This window comes from Stegostoma tigrinum, chromosome 15, assembly GCF_030684315.1.
Source record: "Stegostoma tigrinum isolate sSteTig4 chromosome 15, sSteTig4.hap1, whole genome shotgun sequence".
NCBI lineage: Eukaryota > Metazoa > Chordata > Chondrichthyes > Orectolobiformes > Stegostomatidae > Stegostoma > Stegostoma tigrinum.
In genome coordinates, this window is record NC_081368.1 from 26,953,762 (window position 1) to 26,973,129 (window position 19,368).

Here is a 19,368-nt window from a genome sequence, read left to right on the forward strand (position 1 = left end):
CCCTACCTTATTCTATCCAATTGAGCTTGTACAGCAAACCCGTTTCAATTGTGAGCATATTACAACCAAATCAAATCCTGTTGTTAATCCCAAATGAACATAATACTAGACCAATCAGAAGCCAGTCCGAATCCTAGCTTGATAGGTTGTAAGTTTTATTGTTTACAATTTGGGTAACATGGTGATCAGTCACTAAAAATATTCGCAAGAAGCTACCAATGTGCTTTTAACAGAAGAAAACTGAAGTTTATTTTACACACAAAAAAAAACACACTACGTACACACACGAGAATTTGGAAAAGTCTTAAACATCAAAAAGAATGATTCAACCTAATTCTCTATCAATATCCATTGATATTGACACAACCCAATGGAGTAACACATCTATTCCTCATTCTAAGAGTGTTTATCTTTTATTTTAGGAAACCATTAGGTTCCAAATTCAAAACAAACAGCTCCTCGCCACTCAAATAAAACTCAACCTTCATTCAAAAGACATCTGAAGACAGTTATTTAACAGGACTTTCAGAAGAGTCATTGAACTCAAAACATTAACATTGTTTCTCTGTAATTTCAGATCCTCTGTAATTGCAGTCTTTTTAGTTTTTGGGGAGAATTAGGACTGGACTAGATTCCACCTACACCCACTGCACAATATTTTTATGTTTATTCAACACAAATAAAACACGTATTGATCCTCAGTAGCTATGCAGCTTACCTATTAGGCGGCGGGCCTGCTTTCATCCTTCCGCCGGGAGGAGATGTAAAATCAGCTTTCAATTCCATTTTTGGTAAATTGTTTTCCAGATCCTTCTCTACATTGCTTACCTTCCCTTGCTGAACCTAGGCAAAGGAGATGGTTTGAAACAACAAGCAAACACCGATCTTTTGTAAAACTTGTGCAAAACAAACATCACACTTAAACATTGAATTAACATTAAACAGTTTCAAGAATACATAACCAGTAAGACTTTAATATTTAATCTGGGCTGATCATTGAGAACTGTACTGAGGGCCTACTTCATTTTTCAGAAGTGATGTTTAAAAGGGACTCCATTCAGGTGGATATAAAGCTATTCAACATGGAGCAAGGAGTGTTCTCGTTAACATTCCTCTCTCAACAATGGCCACAAAAAACATTTATCAAAAAGCTAATCGTTTAGCTCATTCTTTCTCCACATTGCTTTCTATCAATCCCTGTCTAAAGATTAGCAAGTATACCTCAAATGTATCCAACTAGCTTTGAAGTGCTTCAAGTTTTCTGGGGAGTCAAAAGTTGCTGCATAGTAATGCAAGTTCTTTTGTTACTAATGAAATTAAATGAATTCTTATTCCTGTAGATTGTGCTACATATACATTACTGAATATTGACTAGAGAGTCAATTACTGACATGCATTACATTCACACTTAGTATCTGTAATGACAAGGGCGCTGACCAAAAGTCTTCAGATTTCCAAACAAAATAACTGAAATTAGCTAGAGATAATGGGAACTGCAGATGCTGGAGAATTCCAAGATAATAAAATGTGAGGCTGGATGAACACAGCAGGCCAAGCAGCATCTCAGGAGCACAAAAGCTGACGTTTCGGGCCTAGACCCTTCATCAGAGAGGGGGATGGGGAGAGGGAACTGGAATAAATAAGGGAGAGAGGGGGAAGCGGACCGAAGATGGAGAGTAAAGAAGATAGGTGGAGAGAGTGTAGATGGGGAGGTAGGGAGGGGATAGGTCAGTCCAGGGAAGACGGACAGGTCAAGGAGGTGGGATGAGGTTAGTAGGTAGCTGGGGGTGCGGCTTGGGGTGGGAGGAAGGGATGGGTGAGAGGAAGAACAGGTTAGGGAGGCAGAGACAGGTTGGACTGGTTTTGGGATGCAAGCGGAGGCTTGGGGACCGCTTTGCAGAACACCTCCGCTCAGTTCGCAACAAACAACTGCACCTCCCAGTCGCAAACCATTTCCACTCCCCCTCCCATTCTCTAGATGACATGTCCATCATGGGCCTCCTGCACTGCCACAATGATGCCACCCGAAGGTTGCAGGAACAGCAACTCATATTCCGCCTGGGAACCCTGCAGCCATATGGTATCAATGTGGACTTCACCAGTTTCAAAATCTCCCCTTCCCCTACTGCATCCCTAAACCAGCCCAGTTCGTCCCCTCCCCCCACTGCACCACACAACCAGCCCAGCTCTTCCCCCCCACCCACTGCATCCCAAAACCAGTCCAACCTGTCTCTGCCTCCCTAACCGGTTCTTCCTCTCACCCATCCCTTTCTCCCACCCCAAGCCGCACCCCCAGCTACCTACTAACCTCATCCCACCTCCTTGACCTGTCTGTCTTCCCTGGACTGACCTATCCCCTCCCTACCTCCCCACCTACACTCTCTCCACCTATCTTCTTTTCTCTCCATCTTCGGTCCGCCTCCCCCTCTCTCCCTATTTATTCCAGTTCCCTCTCCCCATCCCCCTCTCTGATGAAGGGTCTAGGCCCGAAACGTCAGCTTTTGTGCTCCTGAGATGCTGCTTGGCCTGCTGTGTTCATCCAGCCTCACATTTTATTAACTGAAATTAGCTAACTCACCACAGAACAGAGTGGCCTTTACCTTTCAACACAATAGATTGATCGAAGGATCTTCTGAACTACACTAAGAATTTTGTTTTATTTCTCTAAACCATTCAAAACAGAGAATAAAATCCTTAAAACCATGAAACAGAGGTGAAGCTACAAACCAACTGTTATCCCACTCAGTCATAAAACAGCTAAGTATTCTGTACCAATTTTTTGCTCTCTGAAGCAGAAGCAAGTATAGGATCAAGTCCTAACTGGAGTCTTCGTTGTTTCTCACAATAAGCTTTCCAGGTCTCTTCATTGAAGCCATAGTTAAAATAATCAGAAAGATCAGCTCCTAAGGAAGGAAATAAGTTTAAAAAAAAGTACATTACGTTAAAGTAAATTAGTCCAACCATTTTCCCTCCAACATGCAAACAAAATATTGGTACTTGATAACCCCTACCTCACCATTCACTCAATTGAACAATTATAAGACCACAGCACAGAAGGCCAGTATTTGGCCTAGAATGTTTGCACTGGCTTTTTGCCAGAGCAGCCCCAAATTTAGCCCTCATCCCTGTGCTCTCTTCATAACTCTGTACCTATTCAGCTTCAAATATTTACCCATTATTTCTTAAAAAGCTGAAATTCTTTCTGTCTCAACAACTTCCTGTGATAAAACATTCCATGTTCCAATAGCTTCCTTCACAAAAGTTGGTACTCCCGACCATTCGCACTGTACAAGGATGAGGACAATGACCTAATAACAAAAAGAGTTAAACATTCATCACCTGGATCTTAAGCATTTATAAGAGTGCTTCCCAAATCTATTCTTGCTGCGACACCCTTTTTTTGGGAGTTTGAGCCAATGCTGCCTCAGCAATCACAAACCCAAAATTTTAGCCCGCAAATCTGCTGGGGCCCTCACCTCCACTTTGGGAATTTTGGTCTCTAAAGAAATACACGATTAAACTTGCACATCGATAAAATCTCCTTGTCTTAGTTTCCCAGCTTACACCAAAATACATGTGTTACTGTTTGCAGCATAGATAAATAAAAACAGCAGCAACTCAGTATTGTCAATACTCACAACTCCCAAAGGGATTTCTAAGCAACCAAATTGGAGTCTAAAGGTGATCAACTTCCGACTCCATTCCGGTATCAATAATCACATTTGGAAAATTCATGGAATTGTGAAGTCAATGGTAATTCCAAAGGAGTTACAGAGTAGCTCACACCTGCACTTTTGACACTCTTAGCTGAGGTTTCTCAATTTAAAAACTTACACTAAAAGTCCGAGATAAAGAAAAATCTCTCTTCAAGTCTAGTCTGAGAGATATAACTCTGCACAAATTAGATGCTCATTTAACATAACAACAATGACAACACTTTAACGATTCTATACTTTGTGAGGTCTGAGGATAAGAAAGGTGTTAAACAAGTGCAAGGTCTTTCATTTCAACATGCATTAAAACAGAACCATGCTAGGTACAAGAAGAGTTCTGAAGAATAGTCACATCTGACTCGAAACACTGACTGTGCTTCTATCGCCACAGATATTGCCAGGCCTGCTGAGTTTCTCCAGCATTTTCTGTGTTTGGACCAAAAAACAATTATTTTTATTCAAAACTTACCTGGTTTTCTCCAAGGTTTGTCTTCAAACAAATCCAAATCTGCCTCAATCACTGGAATGCCATTGATGCTCCCAGGGGCATCTAAGTCAATGCCTCTGGAATGCAACTTTGCTGTAACAAGAACAGAAAAGACATTTTTATCATGATACATTTATCTTTCATCAAAACTTCAATCTCTTTAGAGCATTACCAGCCAACTACCTGTGACAATTGCTTCAACAACTACAAGTACTCACTGTGGCAAAATTATTTTGCATATAAACCAAGTACCAAAATATTAAAAAGAGCCATATTTGAACAAAAGAGCTATGACAATATCATGTCAGAAAATTCCTACAGTGAAGAGAGAAAATTCACCCACATTCAAGCAGTTTCTAATTATTTTTAAAACTAACGTTTATTTGAGTGAATTTCTGACATCATCAGTGAATATATGGAGGAAAAATCTGAGCATCTTATTTAGGAACATCTGTTAAATTCCTTTGTTGCTGCCCAGTTTTACAAACCTTTCCTCAGTATTTGATTAGAAACGGAGTAGATATTGCAGCATGAATTTTCAAACAACCTTATTAAAATGCATTCCATTAAAGTGATACTCAGCTTCTGCAATAATAATTGTAAGTTCATCCTTGTCAACATGTTTGCTTTAAAAGAACAATATTTGTAAGACTCTGCATTTTATGGTGAATGCTACTGACTTGCGCAGTTCCCAGCGCACTGGTTAGTCTCTTTAATATTCCATTTCTGTAACTATTATCTCAAGGGCAAGTCTGCACAATCTGCGCTGTGTTATGCAGTTGTGAGGAGTATTGATTACTCATTTACACTGGCTGCTAGGTAGCACAAGCTCAATTTCTCATTCTTACTTCTAATCTGGGGATAGGGAAGCCAACTACAGTGGATTCACTCCAATACAGTCAGGATTAGTTAATTTAGGAGAGACCAGTGGTTTTCAGAGAAAAATGACGTGGGATTTACACTTTTATCTAGGGTTTTGAGTTTAGTTTTGAGGCACTCAGTTCAGTTCATTTCGCATTCTCCTATATCAACCAATTCAATTAATTCTCATTTCCCTAGAAACAGGACTGCACCACAACATTGGCTAAAGAACTATTAAACACTCTTGAGATATTAAAGATTAAAATGGTATATTATTACTATTAACTGTTTTGTTTAACCTCTTTTACACGGAAGAATAAAACAATCACATGAACATCTGAAACTTTTAGGTATTTTACACATTAAAGCTGTTTGGCGATGCCATACCTCGCAGGCTTAAGCCTATTAGACGAAATGGGTTTAGGATATTGCCTTTCAGCCAGAGAGTACATTAAAGGAACAGAAATAACTCAGTTTGTCACTGCAGTACATTAATTCTCTATCTGCTTTAATAACTTTGATGGGATATCGGCACGAATCAACCCATTTAAGCACTTGATTTCTTTAAATCAACGTTAAAGTATTACATAAGGCAATCTATCAATTTCATTACGGTTAAATTTTAAACCGCAAGCTACATAGACAAAGCTACACTCGACAGTCAAGTTGCCATCATCAAAACCATTCAAAGGATACGGATAAATTGATCTTGCTGATAAGACCATAATAAAGAGGAACTGAAGCAGGCCATCGAGCTTGCTCAACCATTCAATAGGATCATAGCTGATTCAATTATCACTCATAGCCACTACCCTGCATTTTCTTCATAATCCTGGAATCCCCTACTGATCAAGAATCTAAATATACGCAAGAACTGTGCCCCCACAGCTCTCTGTGGTAAGGCATTCCAAAGATGTACAATTCTCAAAAGAAATGACTCTTCATCTCAGTCTTAAATTGGTGCCCCTTTATTCTGAAACTAACTTTCCGTCTACAGTAACATATATGCATAGATAACAAAGCATTAAGGAGCCACAGATTAAAACTGATTGAAGTTAGTTCCAATATTGTCTGGCCAAAATAAAATTCTGACTGTTATCGTCTCTTCATCTCTGTGCAGGTTCTACTGATGAATGAGCATCAAAATTATTTAAGAAAACCAACCCTAAAAAGGAATACTGGAGACTGTACAAACTCGTTCCTACTCTGTCTGGATGTGCACAATGCCATGTGGTGCATTAACTGATTGCTCAAATAACAACATACCTTGGTTAACTCAAGACTCAACAAGTATCTGCGAACAACAAGCTTTATCATATCTCAGTTAACAAAAGGGAATTTGTCAAATAGCAACAGCCAGGAGGGTTAGATAAGACTTTAAGAACATGAACATGTAATGAAATTCTTCACTCTTTTATGGGATGTGGGTGTTGTGGGCAGGGCCAACATTTATTAACTATCCCTAATTGCTCTTGAACTGAGGTTTACATGAGGGCACAGAAGAGTCAATCACATTGCTGTGGGTCTGGTGTCACATGTAGGCCAGACTGGGCAGGGACAGCAGAGTTCCTTTTACACAAAATGTTTCCTGAAGAACATTAATTGCTTAGGAGTACAGAACGTAAACAATGCTATAAGACAACAAGAAGTCAAAGTAAAACAAAAAGCTTTGACTTATTTTCTCATTTTCGCAATGTCAAAAGCTTGATGGAATTTTTTTATGGCAACGATAGTTTCACAGTTACAATTACTGAGATTGCTTTCACTTTCAAATTTATTAACTGAATTAATTGTGGCCCTACCAGCTGCCATGATAGGATAGAAACCTTGTAAAGAAAAAGGACTGGAAACGTACATTCAATATAAAGATGCTGAAAAGTGTCGTGGACAGACAAAGCTAAGGAGAAACAGGCATATAATTCATTAGAAGTAGAGATATAGATAGGTACAACAATAAGGAGGCCATCAATTTGGACATTCTAAATAAAGTCAAGTAATGACATATTTGCAGAAGGTAACAAATCTTTTAGAGAGTATAGTGTGTCATTTTGGGTAATCTTTAGAAAATTCAAAGCCTACAGAAAGTATGGAATAAATCCGGAGCAGTGGGTTGGACATGTGAGTGAAAAAAAACTAGCAATATGAAAAACTGGAGATATAAAAGATTAAGCGGAAATTTAGTACAAGTTTTCAGAATTATGAAGGATTTTGATAGATCACATAGAAACAGGTTAACTTCTGTGCTGGTCAAGGTTTATCAAATTAAAGTTTAATTAGGAAACCAAATCCATTGCACATAAATATAGTAAGATTATGCTTCAGCCGCATTGGGCATTGGTGAAACCACATCTGGGCCCCTGTGTACAGTATCAATCTCCTTAGTTATTGAAAGATGTAAATGTGTGGAAAGCAGTTCGGAGAAAACATGCTGTGTCAATAGCTGGAATGGGTGGGTTTTCTTATGAGCATTGAGTGTCTTTTTAACTTTCATCTCTGAAAGACAGTAGCTGCAGAGACTCTGAACATGTTTAAGGTAAAAGTAGATTGATTCTTGATAAGTATAGGGGGTGAAAGGTTATCCGGATAGACCGAAATGCGGAGAAATCAGATCAGCTGTGATCTTACCAAAAGGCAGATGAGGCTGAAGGGGTGAAGTGGCTGACTCCTGTACCTAATTCATATGACTTTAATAGTAGTTTGGAAGGAAATTCTGTATCTTTTAAAGGGATGCATAGTTTAAGGAGTAGAAGACTTATAGATAGTGGTAGAAATACGGCATTGCAATTATAGTCTGATTCTTAATTCCTTTAGCAAACGATTAGCACAGACATGATAATTCACTTGCCTCCTCCATCTGGCCAACTTATATGATCCAATGGTCTTCCACAGGCCAGTAAAACTGATCTCAGGCTATCTAATGGTTGAGCAACTACTTGTATTTTCAACGAAGTGAGCTGCCTTGTGCAAACTAAAATTCACTATCACTGAAACATTGCTGTACAGGCCCCTCACTGACCTGCAGAAGAGCCATAAGGCCGTCCACTCTTCAGATTCAAGTTCATTGGAGTCCCCCTGTATAAATGTAAGGTCAACAAATTAAAGCAATTTTTAGCTTTTACTTAGAAATGATGTACACACTGCACCACTAACAAGTTCCAGCCAACAGTCCATTATATCACACCAGTCTACTTATCAGCATTTAAGAAAATTTTTGCTACATGTAAAAATTTGCAACAAATTTTCTTAGTTCAAAAAACAGAATAGTTGAGATGTGCTGCTTTATGTAGAAATAATGATGTACCATCACGCAGAACATTCCATTGTGCTTTAAAGCAATGAAGCAGCTTTTGAAGTGTGGACCTTGTGATGTTGAAAATGTGAGGCCAGGGTAATAAGGAAGGATAATATCCTTTCGACAAATGAGCAACCAGAACCACGCACAGTATTCCAGAAGAGGCATCACCAATGCCCTGTACAATCTCAACATAACTTCCTAAATCCTCCACTCAAAGAACTGAGCAATAAAAGCAAGCATGCCTAATGCCTTCTAGCCACCCTGTTATATGTGACGCAAACTTCAAAAGAATTATGTACCTGCACCTCTAGGGCCATCTGTTCTACAAAGCTACCCAAGGCCCTAACATTAACTGTTGTACCAAAATGCAATACCTCGTATTTATCCAGATTGAACTCCAACTGCCATTTTTAAGCCCATTCACTCATTTGATCAAGAGAAAAAGAAACTACAAATGCTGGAATCCAGGGTAGACAAACAAGAGGCTGGAAGAGCACAGGTGGCCAGGCAGCTTCTTGAGAAACGGAGCAGTCAATGTATCAAGTATTACCCTTCTTCAAGACTGGACATGGGGGTAAGGGGAGCTGCAGACAAAGATGGGGGTGGGGGAAAAGAGGGATGGAGGCAGGATAGTGGTGATAGGTGGATACTGGTGGTAAGTACGACCTGGTTGTTCAATGTGAGGGATGAATCTCGTTGGTACCTAGAAGGGAGGGTCAGAAGGGTTAGTAGCTAGAAGTTTGGGGGGGGGGGGGGGGGGGATGTGTGGGAAGTTTATATGAAATTGGAGAACCAAAAGAAACATGAGAATTGAATTAGACTCAACACTGAATTCTCCAATGTCATTTATCGGCAGATTCCCCGACCCACACATCCAGTCCTGAAGGAGGGTAATAAGGTTGACTGCTCCTTTCTTCCAGCCTCCTATCTGTCAACCCATTTGATCAAAATCCCTTCTTCACTATCTACTATGCCACCAATTTTGGCGTCATCCCAAAACTTACTAACTATGCCTCCTATACTCAACACAAAGATGACGTCCTTGGTCTTTAAGAGGTCCTACCCTCTCCCTAGTTACTCTCTTGCTCTGAATGTATTTTTAAGAATCTCTTTGGATTACCTTTAACCTTATCTGCCAATGTGATCTCTTTGCCGCGCTGATTCTCCTTTTAAGAATGCCCCACGCTTTTTTGATTAAGAGATTCAAATGAAACAAGTTGCTTATATCTAAAATAAGATTCTCTTTTATTCTTGACTACAACCTCAATACCTTTATTCATCTATTGTTCCTTAATCTTGCCAGCCTTATCCTTCACTCTAACAGGAATAAAATGCCTCTGAACTCTTGTCATCACACACTTGATCGTCTCCCACTTGTCAGATGTCGTTCGACCTGCGAGCAGTCCACCTCCAATCAACTTTTGAAAGTTCTTGTCTTATACCATTAAAATTTGCTTTACTCCAATCAAAAACTACAACTTTTATGGAAGGCTGATCCTTTTCCATAACCATTTTGAAACAAATAGAATTATGATTGCTAGAGCCAAACTGTTCCCCGACGTTTACTTTAGTCTCCTGCCTTGCCTTACTGCCCAAAAGAACATCTAGTTTTGCTCCTTCTCTAGTAAGGGCATACGTATATTGATGAAGAAAACTTTCTGGAACACGTTTAACAAATTCCTCACTATCTAAACCTTTACCAATATAGCAGCACCAGTCAAGGTTTGGAAAATTAAGAACTCCCCATTATTACGTTATTATACTTACACGTTTGAGATGTTGTGTGTTTCTCAATTTCCCTTTTACCATTAGGGAGCCTATAGTACAATTCCATCAAAGCGATCTTTCCTTTCTTTCTTGTAATTTCCAGCCAAATATTTTCACTGGGCAATTTTTCAGAAATATCTTTAGTTGTAGTAATGTATTCCTTAATCAAAAACAACAACCTCCCCCACCCCCAAACCTTCTTTCTTGCCTCCTTGTCTATCAATCCTTCAGTATCTATAATCTGGAACACTGAGTTACCAGTCTTATCCATCTCTAAGCCAAGTTCCTGTCATAGCTATAATGTCCCAATCCCATGTTCTTAAACGTTCCCTGAGTTCATCAGCCTGACCTGCAAGACCCCTTATAGAGGAATAAATGCAATTTAGTTCTTCAGAGTTACTACATACTCTGACTCTCTCTGGTCTTTCTGTTCTACTTGACATGCTCTCCTCACATTCAGAACCTTCTCCATCAATCCTTCCGTTTACACTGCTTCTCAGAATTTCCCCACCCTTCCCTCTCTATCAGAATAAAGTCTCCCTTAATGGAATGAGCAAATCTCCCCGCTAAGATATTGGTCTCTTTCCAGTTTAGGTTAGGCCTTTTTGAACAGGTCTTTTTTTATCCCAAAATACATTCTAATTGTCCAAAAACCTAAATCCCTGAACAATACACCACCTCTTCAGCCATCGATATATCTTCTTTAGCCTTTGGTTCCTTCCCTCGTTCGAGCTTGGGATTGGGAGTAAACCAGATGTTACTACTTCAAGATTCAATTATTTAAAATCTTCTACCTAACCTCTTAAACTCACACTGGGCTGCTTTAATCTTTTCCTTAAAAATGTAATTCGACCAACGTGTACAATAATTTCTGGTTTCTCAATCTCACCTTCAACAATATGCTTCAAATGTCTGGAGACGTCCTTAATCATGGCAGCAGGAAAGCAACAAATCATCCTCAATTTACACTCTCTGTCACAGAATCTCCTGCCTGGGCTGCTAACAGGTGAGGCTCCTCTACCAATAATTCTATTAAATCTTGTTAAACGCTGCCGAACATAAGAATCATTCCAAGTGTCCAATAACTGACTGGCCTTTCCATTTTCCTAGAACAGACTATCCCCTTCCACAGTTCCAAAAACTGAATATTTATTTGATAAGAGGAATAGCCACCAGACACTTTTGAATTAGCTTCTTACCTTACAGTCGTCCACCTACCTGACAGATCCTGCTGGGCAATACCTTATCTAAATCTACTAGCCATCTCACTCTGTACCTTATATTTGTCTTTAATGACAATAAGCCTAAGAAAAAAGTTTCAGTATCACTTTTTATATAAAATGAACTACCTTTCATTACCTATATAAAATAATGTTAAAATGGAAAAACGTTAAAAATCTATATATATATATATATTTAAACATAAAAAACTTAAATAGAATCAACCACTTAGCTGATTAACAGAATTTAAAAAAAAAACTTTTCAATAAATTCCTCAAAAATATAGTCTTCTCTAGAGCCAACTACATTTAGGATTCCCCGAAAATATAACTCCTTATTTAAAAGCTAACTGTTCAGTTTTTCAAAAAAAACTTTGCAATGTAGAAGAAAACCCTCCAAAAGCCTTTGCAACATGAAAAAGCTCTCTAAAACACAGACAGACTTTTATAACTTCTAAATTTAGAATAAAAGAACCTCAGCAGTTCACTATAGACGGTTAAAAGCTTGTTTTAAAAAAAAGTTTTTTTTTGTTTCTGTGGCTTTTTGGTATGCTGATGAAACTGAATTAATAAAAATCATTTAGTAGTGAAATATAATGACTGTAATAACTGTTTGAAAAAAAACTATGATAAATCTTAATTAAGCCTGCAGTCCAGGGGCAGCTGCAAGATCCACACCACACTTTCAGTGTTGAGTGTTAATGTGGATGGCGTACAGTTACCAATGTTCACAGATTGCTGTCAGTGGGTCAGAAAGCTGAGGATCCATTGGAACTGCATTCACTGGAGTGTAGGATATTGAGGGGTGACCGTATAGAGGTTTATATAAGGTGAACGGCAAAGGTCGTTTTCCTAGGGTGGGGTATTTCAGAACTATGGGGCACATTTTTAAGGTGAGAGGAGAAAGATTTAAAAAGGACCTGATAGGCAACAATTTCACACAGATGGTGGTTCACATTTGGAATGAACTGCCTGAGGAAGTGGTAGTGGCAGATACAGTTACATTTAGAAGCCATTTGGATAAGTACATGAACAAGAAAGGTTTAGAGGGATATGGGCCAAATGCAGGCAAGTGGGACTACTTTAGTTGGGAAAATTGGTCAGCAAGTATGAATTGGAGCAAGAGGTCTGTTTCCGTGCTGTATGACTCTATGACTCAAAATAAGCTATGTCCATATGCAGCGAGATCTGACTGAAATCAAGGGACGGGCCGGAAAAGGGCAAGTAACGCTCCTGTCATAGAAGTGTCAAGCAATTACAATCTCCAATGAGAGAGAATCTAAGCATTGCCATTTGATGTTTATTGCTATTATAATTGCTGAATCATCCACTGTCAACTTCCTGGGAATTACTACTAACCAAAAACTAAGCTGGGCTAGTCATGAAAACTTTGGGTACCAGAGCAGATTAGAAGCTAGGAATCCAGCAGCAAGAAACTCACCTCTTGACTTTCCAAAGCCTGCCCACCATCTACAGGACAGGAGTCGAGGGGAATGCACCTCATTTGCCTGAACAAGTGCAGCTCTAACAATACTCAAGAAGCTTGGCAGTATCCAGGGCAAAGCAGCCCACTTGACTGGTACCATATCAACAAACTTCACTCCTTGCCGCAAGGATTTTCAGTTGCAGCAGTGCATACCACTTAACTAGATGCATACAGAAATTCATCAAGCCTCCTTAGGACAGCACGTTCCAAACGCACAACCATTACTATCTAAAAACACCAGGGCAGCAGATACATGGAAATAGCAAAACTTGAAATTTCTCCTCCAAGCCACACACAGCATTCTTACTTAGAAATATATTGCCTTTCCTCCACTGGTACTGAGTGAAAGCCCTGGTACCCCTTCTAGTTAATGTCAATAGCAAGAAAGGAAGTTAGCATTTCATTTATTTTTCTGAGGAGTAACAGACTTAAGGAATAGGTTAACAGGAAATTTCAGTAGGGCAAGCAACAGAAATCTGTATTGCCATGTTGTACTGAAGACTAAATGGATTTGAGGGATCTAGCAGTTAGGTTAATTGAAAAAAAGTCAGTTTCTTGTTCATTAAAAAAAATGTATGGGATATGACTTTTCCTGGCTGAGCCAAAAATTACCACCTATCTCCATTTCTCTCGACAAGGTGGCAGTGAGCTACCATCATGAATTGCTGCAGTTTTTATGGTGTAGGTACACCAACAGTTTTGGTAGGGAGAGAGTTCCAGGATTGTGACCCAACAACTGGAAGGAATAGCAAGATATTTCCAAGTCAGGATATTGAGTGGCTTGGTGGGGTGTGGGGGGACAGGAGGAGACTTGCAGGTGGTGTTCCCATGTACCTGCTTCCCTTGTTGTTCTGGATGCTAGTGGTCACGTGTTTGGAAGATGTTTCCTAAAGAGTCTTAGTGAATTCCTACAATGCATCTGGCAGACGGTACACTCTGCCACCACAACATATCAGTCATGGAGACAGTGAATTCTTGTGGATGTAGCGTAATTCAAGCGGACTGCTTTGTTCTAAATGGTGACAAGCTTCTGAGTATTGTTGAAGATGCATTCGTCCAGGCAAGTTCAGAGTTATTTCATCAGACCTTTGCCTTGCTCATGGTAGACATGCTCTGGGAAGTTAGGAAGTGAGGTCCTACTGCAGATTTCCTAGACATTAACCTGCTCTTGTAGCCACATTTCATACAGCTACTCCTGTTCAGTGTCTGGTTTATGCCAACTCTCAGGATGTTGAGTGTGGGGAATTCAGTGATGGTGATGCCATTGAATGTCAAAGGGTGATGGCTAGATTCTCTCTCATTGGAAATGGTTACTCCTTGGTACTAGTGTGGCACAAATGGTACTTGCCACTTGTCCCACTGTACCGATCTTGGTCAAATGTAACCTTGATGTCAAGGGCAGTCATTCTCACTTCATCTTCGAGTTCAATTCCTTTATTTGTGTTTGGGCCAAGACTCAAAATGAGGTCAAGAAGTATGTAGTCCAAGTAAGTGTTACTTGTCTTATTCTACAAAGTTCAATAGAATAAAGCAACTTGATAAACAGACAAAAGCAGAAATTGCTGCTTTTGTTTCAGTTTTCCAGCATCCAGTTTATTTTGTTTCAGTAATAAATAGATTTAATAACACACAAGTTCACTTACATATACTGAGGTGCACCAGTCTTAATGTTGCCAATGGTGACTTTCACATCATCGTCATCACTGTCGCTGTCACTGTCATCCTCATCACCATTTTGTGAAGCCTAAAATATACGTATGTTCAATCCTTTTCAATCAATCAACACACTAATAAATTCATTAAAGTGCCATTTTGCTATTAAGTCAGTATGACAACATTTTGGTTCAATCTCTTCTTATAAGCCATGAGTTCAATATACAAGAAGCAGATGTGCCATATCTTTTTATTCATTCATCTAATGTGGACGTTGCTGGCAAGGCCAGCATTTGTCATTCTCCTTGGAAAAAAAAATGGTACTGAGGTGCCTTCTTGAAGCACTGCAGTCCTTGGGGTGAAAGTATACACAGAGAACTGTTAGGGAGGGCATTCCTGGATACTGATATGGCAACACAGCAGGAACGTTCAATACGTCCCACGTTAGGTTGGTGTTAGAAGGGATCTTAGTGCTGCTTGTGTTACCATCCTGCTGTCTTTGTCCTCTTAGATGGGAGAGTTTATGGGTTTGGAAGGTGAAGGCAAAGGAGTCTTGGTGAGTTGTTACAGTGCATCTTGCAGATAGTGCACACCACTGCCACTGTACGCCAGATTGTTTTTGGCCAACTGGAAATAATTTTCTCTCCATGCTAAAGGAGCAGCTAAAGTATAGTTAGTTTGAAAGACTTAAGAAGGTTGGGAAGAAGGTGATGAAGTGCTTTAGTACACAGATTTAACAAATAATTCTGACTGATGGGATAAGATATCTTTGAGGAATGAACTCTCCTGAAAAAAAGAAGTGCTATTTCAAACCAGTTCTTAGCTGGCTTAGGTTATGGAGGAGGTGGTGGTGTAATGGTGTTGTCACTAGAGTAGTAATCTAGAACCCTAGGCTGTTAAGGAGGATATGGGCTCACTATAGCAGATAGTGCAACTTCAACTTTTTTTTTAAAAGTCTGGAATAAATAAAAACTAGCCTAATGACTTAGTAGTTGTCATCTGCTTTATAATGGTCTTTAATCAAGTACATCCATTCGATTCCAGATCTTAGCAATGCCTACCAATAAGTGCTGGGCTAGCCAACAATACCCACATTCAGCTGCCATCATTTGGCAGACTAGGTGAGATGGGGTTATATCTCAAAGATATCTTGCCAATCATAGTAATCCAGAAATTCAAATCTTTATTTTAAAGGGTTTTTTCACCAGAAAACCCAGCCAATCTAGACCTCACCCAGAGCATTGCGTTTTTCAAAAAGATCACTGGACAGCAGTCACAAATAAGATCACTGCTGATAATGTTGCCGTCTACTCTTGCCTGCTGTGGATACTGCTACCCTAGTTGAGATTATCTTACTTCGCCCAAAAATAGAAACGGTCCAATATCTTTCAGGTCTATATGATTTAGTGCACACTAGGTCCTTGGCTAGGGAACATTAATATATCCTCAATCTTAACCCATCACTCTAGGGAAATAAGTGGAAATTCCTCCACCTCCTCACACTTTTATTTTTCCTCTTTTCTCTTTAAGAACTGGCGAAATTCAATGGCTGTAATGGTGTGCCAATCTACCAGTTCTCACAGCCTTTTCCAGGAGGCGTATTAAGAATAAATCCCAATTAACCAGCCTGTCTGGGTTCCAGTTCTACAAGGTGCAATTTTCTACCAAGGTCCTAGTGCAATATAGGTTACCCACACTGGAACCTGCAGCTCTCCAATGCCCTCATTACCATCAGGAACTATGGCCATTATTGCTACTGTAGTGGAGTATATTAAAAGGTTTGGAGCTGAAGCTCTTTGAATAAAGGTGAATGGGCAAGATCATCAGGGAGAGGGAGGTCCCAGCGTGGGATATTGTTGTCAACTGTAGAGGGCTGTTGGTCAATTGTGAAGGTCCATGGTTTCCATTAGCAGATCACTTCTTTGGACTCAGAACACCCAAAGTCACAGGTTCTACCTCGCCACCCAACCTTGAGACTGAAGGGGATTACCAAGGCAATGGAATAGGGTTCTAAAGTGGCACTTAGTGACCTCAGCTGGACTGTGGACAAGAAGGCAGTGTTTGAACCTTCACCCCGAACTTAATAACTGTGGCAATATGAAAAGTGACAGGGTATCCACCATGCAGACTCTGCTCCCAGCACCAACCGCTATGTCTCCATTAAATTCTGTCCATTGTTTCTCCCTTCACAGACAGGTCAACTATTAAATCTTTGCTGATTCTATTGGATTTCTATTCAGCAGAACAGAAAACATTCCTAAGAGAACGATTTCACTGTCGTACATTAACATGAATAATGAAATAACATGGGAGTTTAATATACTGTATCCCTTTGTGTCCTGAAGTGGACATCTGTATCTGTCATGTATCTTTAAACATTCTGAAGGTAGATCAAGCAAAGTTTGACACAAGTAATTAAGCTGCTTTATTTCATAGACAGCAAATATATTGGGCAAATCAGGGTCAGATTTACTTAGTTTAAACACTACAATTTATCATTTTACAATTGTCCAAAAGTAATCAGCACAATAACATACCACATACAGATCACCCCTTTCAGTCTAATTTTTCACACGGTCTTTTGTGAGCTGACCTGCAGCATTTCCTTTCAAAAATGAAAGCTTCATCACCCATATCTGTGCTTTTTATTATCCAGAGTTTAAAGACAAAGAGGGAAACCTGTACTTTGTTAGCTAATGATCAGAGTGTGCAAGCATAAGGTACAGAACAGTACGTGAACTCCTATGTCCCTCAACTTTAAATTTCATACAATTAAAATGAAGAAAGGGTCCTATCAATGCAGCTGGCCGAAAGCAGCACTGAAAGCATAAAAAACTACAGTGTAATCCTAATGAACTAATCTTACCACTCCTGAGGCATATTCTGATTGTATCGTAAATCATTAACATACAGCATGCAGAACTGACCATTTAAAATACTTCATTCGTTTTAAACTAAAGCTTTACCCAATTACTGAACAAACAGTAAACTAATGCTGAGAACTCCATTCTGAAACTTACAGCCTCAGCCATTTCCAACTTGCTGACTTTGAATTCTTGTGATGGCTCCTGCAGCGATTTTAAAGAATCTTCACTCCTGGACAAGCAAGTAACCAAGTTACATCACAACAAAACACAAGATGAGCCTATTTATCAAAATTGATAAATTTTAATATCTATTTTAATTTTAAATAACTAGCATTCTCATGACAAGAGGTCTTAAGATTATTTGCACTCTTTTATTATCAACAAGTTAATCTTTTAAAATGATGATTTTCTTCACCTTTTCTGAGGGCACCAACTTACGCAGTCATAGCTGTGCAGAAATTGCCACTAACTCTAGGACTTTATTCAAACAGCCATTCTTAGTTTGTGGTCTGGACAACATGCATCAATAAGTTTTTCACTGACGTTCTTATTTAGGATAATTTGTCCAATTTTTAGACCAAAAGTACGGATTCTCTGTAATAAGTGTCTCATCATAAACATATCCCTAGCTAGCAGAACTCTATAAAGAGATCTCCAAGATTGATATTTCCCATTACGTTTCTGGGTAAGGTTTGAAATGGTACGACAATAATAGGGATCCTTTTGGGAAGGAATTAAAAATTTCTTGGTAATCAACAAGCCTCCTTTAAAGCTAGGATGAAAGTATACCAAGACTCAAATAAAAATCATATTTTGGGATTCAGGACAGGAATAAAAAACACAGAATTCAAGTAGAACAGGGATATTTCTATGATGCAACTATCGATTTATTAAGTACGTTTCACCAATATCATTTTCAAAAAGTTACAAGGAGCAATTCAATTCATTTTGGTAGCCTGCATTAAGCACATTTTCACACACTTAATTCCACTTAGGCTTGAAAATAAGCACAAACTGGAGCAGGATTACAGTGGTGAGGTAACGTGAACTAGAAAAACTAAGCAAGTGGCTATTGTCTCAATATTAGAGTACAATATTTGATTTGTTTTAAATTCAAAAGTCTCAAGAATAAAAATCAGAAATTATGAAAATATGACAATTGGTTTTCAAATCACATTTTCAGCAGCTAACTTACAATTAGAAAACATGATAAATTATCATTGTTCTTGGATTTAAAAGACCTACAGCTTTCAGATCATGCCAATCAGTGGTTAACAATCCGAGTGTCATGCACATTAAAAATTAGTGCTGGAATTTATGGGAAGAATGTCAATTTATTAAACTACAAAAAAACACCACAAACAAAAACAACATATGACTGGAAAGTCCTTGACCACTCCCCTAATGCTGTAACCACATTTAAACAATAAAAAAGGAATATAAAGGAACTTCAACAAGTGAGGTATGCATGTGTGCAGAAATAGTGAGAGGTCCAAAAGCATTAAAAGGAATAAACGATCAAAAGGTTTGTCTGAACTGTATACACCAATAAGGTTCAGCATTTACATTTTGAATGGAATTCAACTATCTTATGCAGTACTGCACATTAAAATCCTGTCTCTTACCCATCAACCAAAGCCACCTCCTCTTGTTTTCCCGGGTTTTCATCTATAAAACAGAAATAGAGTGGTTTATTTGTGGTTTCCAACAGATAAGTAATAATTCCCAAATTTAATGATCTTTGACAATAGCAAATACTCGCACAATATAGCCTTTGGAGGAAAATCTGATGGGCTGGTTATATCACTACTATCACACTGAAATAAAACCGCCTTGCAAGTACAAAACAATCAAATTTGACGTATGTCACGGGAATCGAGTTGGTAATTCAATTCCTCACCCTACTAAAGCATAAAGTGCAAATCTAACTCTAGAAAGTAATCTTTCACTGCTTGAGCATGGAGTTATCTTACTGCTGTGAAGATGTAAAAGTTTCCATGAATGACCTATACATTTTTG

General features: G+C 39.0%; 1 protein-coding gene across 4 annotated transcripts in view; it reads right to left on the reverse strand.

Moving 5' to 3' along the window:
• LOC125458790 (pre-mRNA 3'-end-processing factor FIP1-like) overlaps positions 1-19,368 on the reverse strand; it is a 55,269-nt gene that overhangs the window by 20,914 nt on the left and 14,987 nt on the right. For all 4 annotated transcript variants that reach the window (XM_048544461.2, XM_048544460.2, XM_048544462.2 and 1 more), the window contains exons 2-8: positions 18,975-19,017; positions 17,503-17,578; positions 14,473-14,573; positions 8,078-8,133; positions 4,183-4,293; positions 2,773-2,903; positions 719-843 (exon numbers count right to left, since the gene is read on the reverse strand). In XM_048544461.2, coding sequence (XP_048400418.1) covers positions 719-843; positions 2,773-2,903; positions 4,183-4,293; positions 8,078-8,133; positions 14,473-14,573; positions 17,503-17,578; positions 18,975-19,017 — 643 coding nt within the window. The remainder of the gene's footprint in view (positions 1-718; positions 844-2,772; positions 2,904-4,182; positions 4,294-8,077; positions 8,134-14,472; positions 14,574-17,502; positions 17,579-18,974; positions 19,018-19,368) is intronic.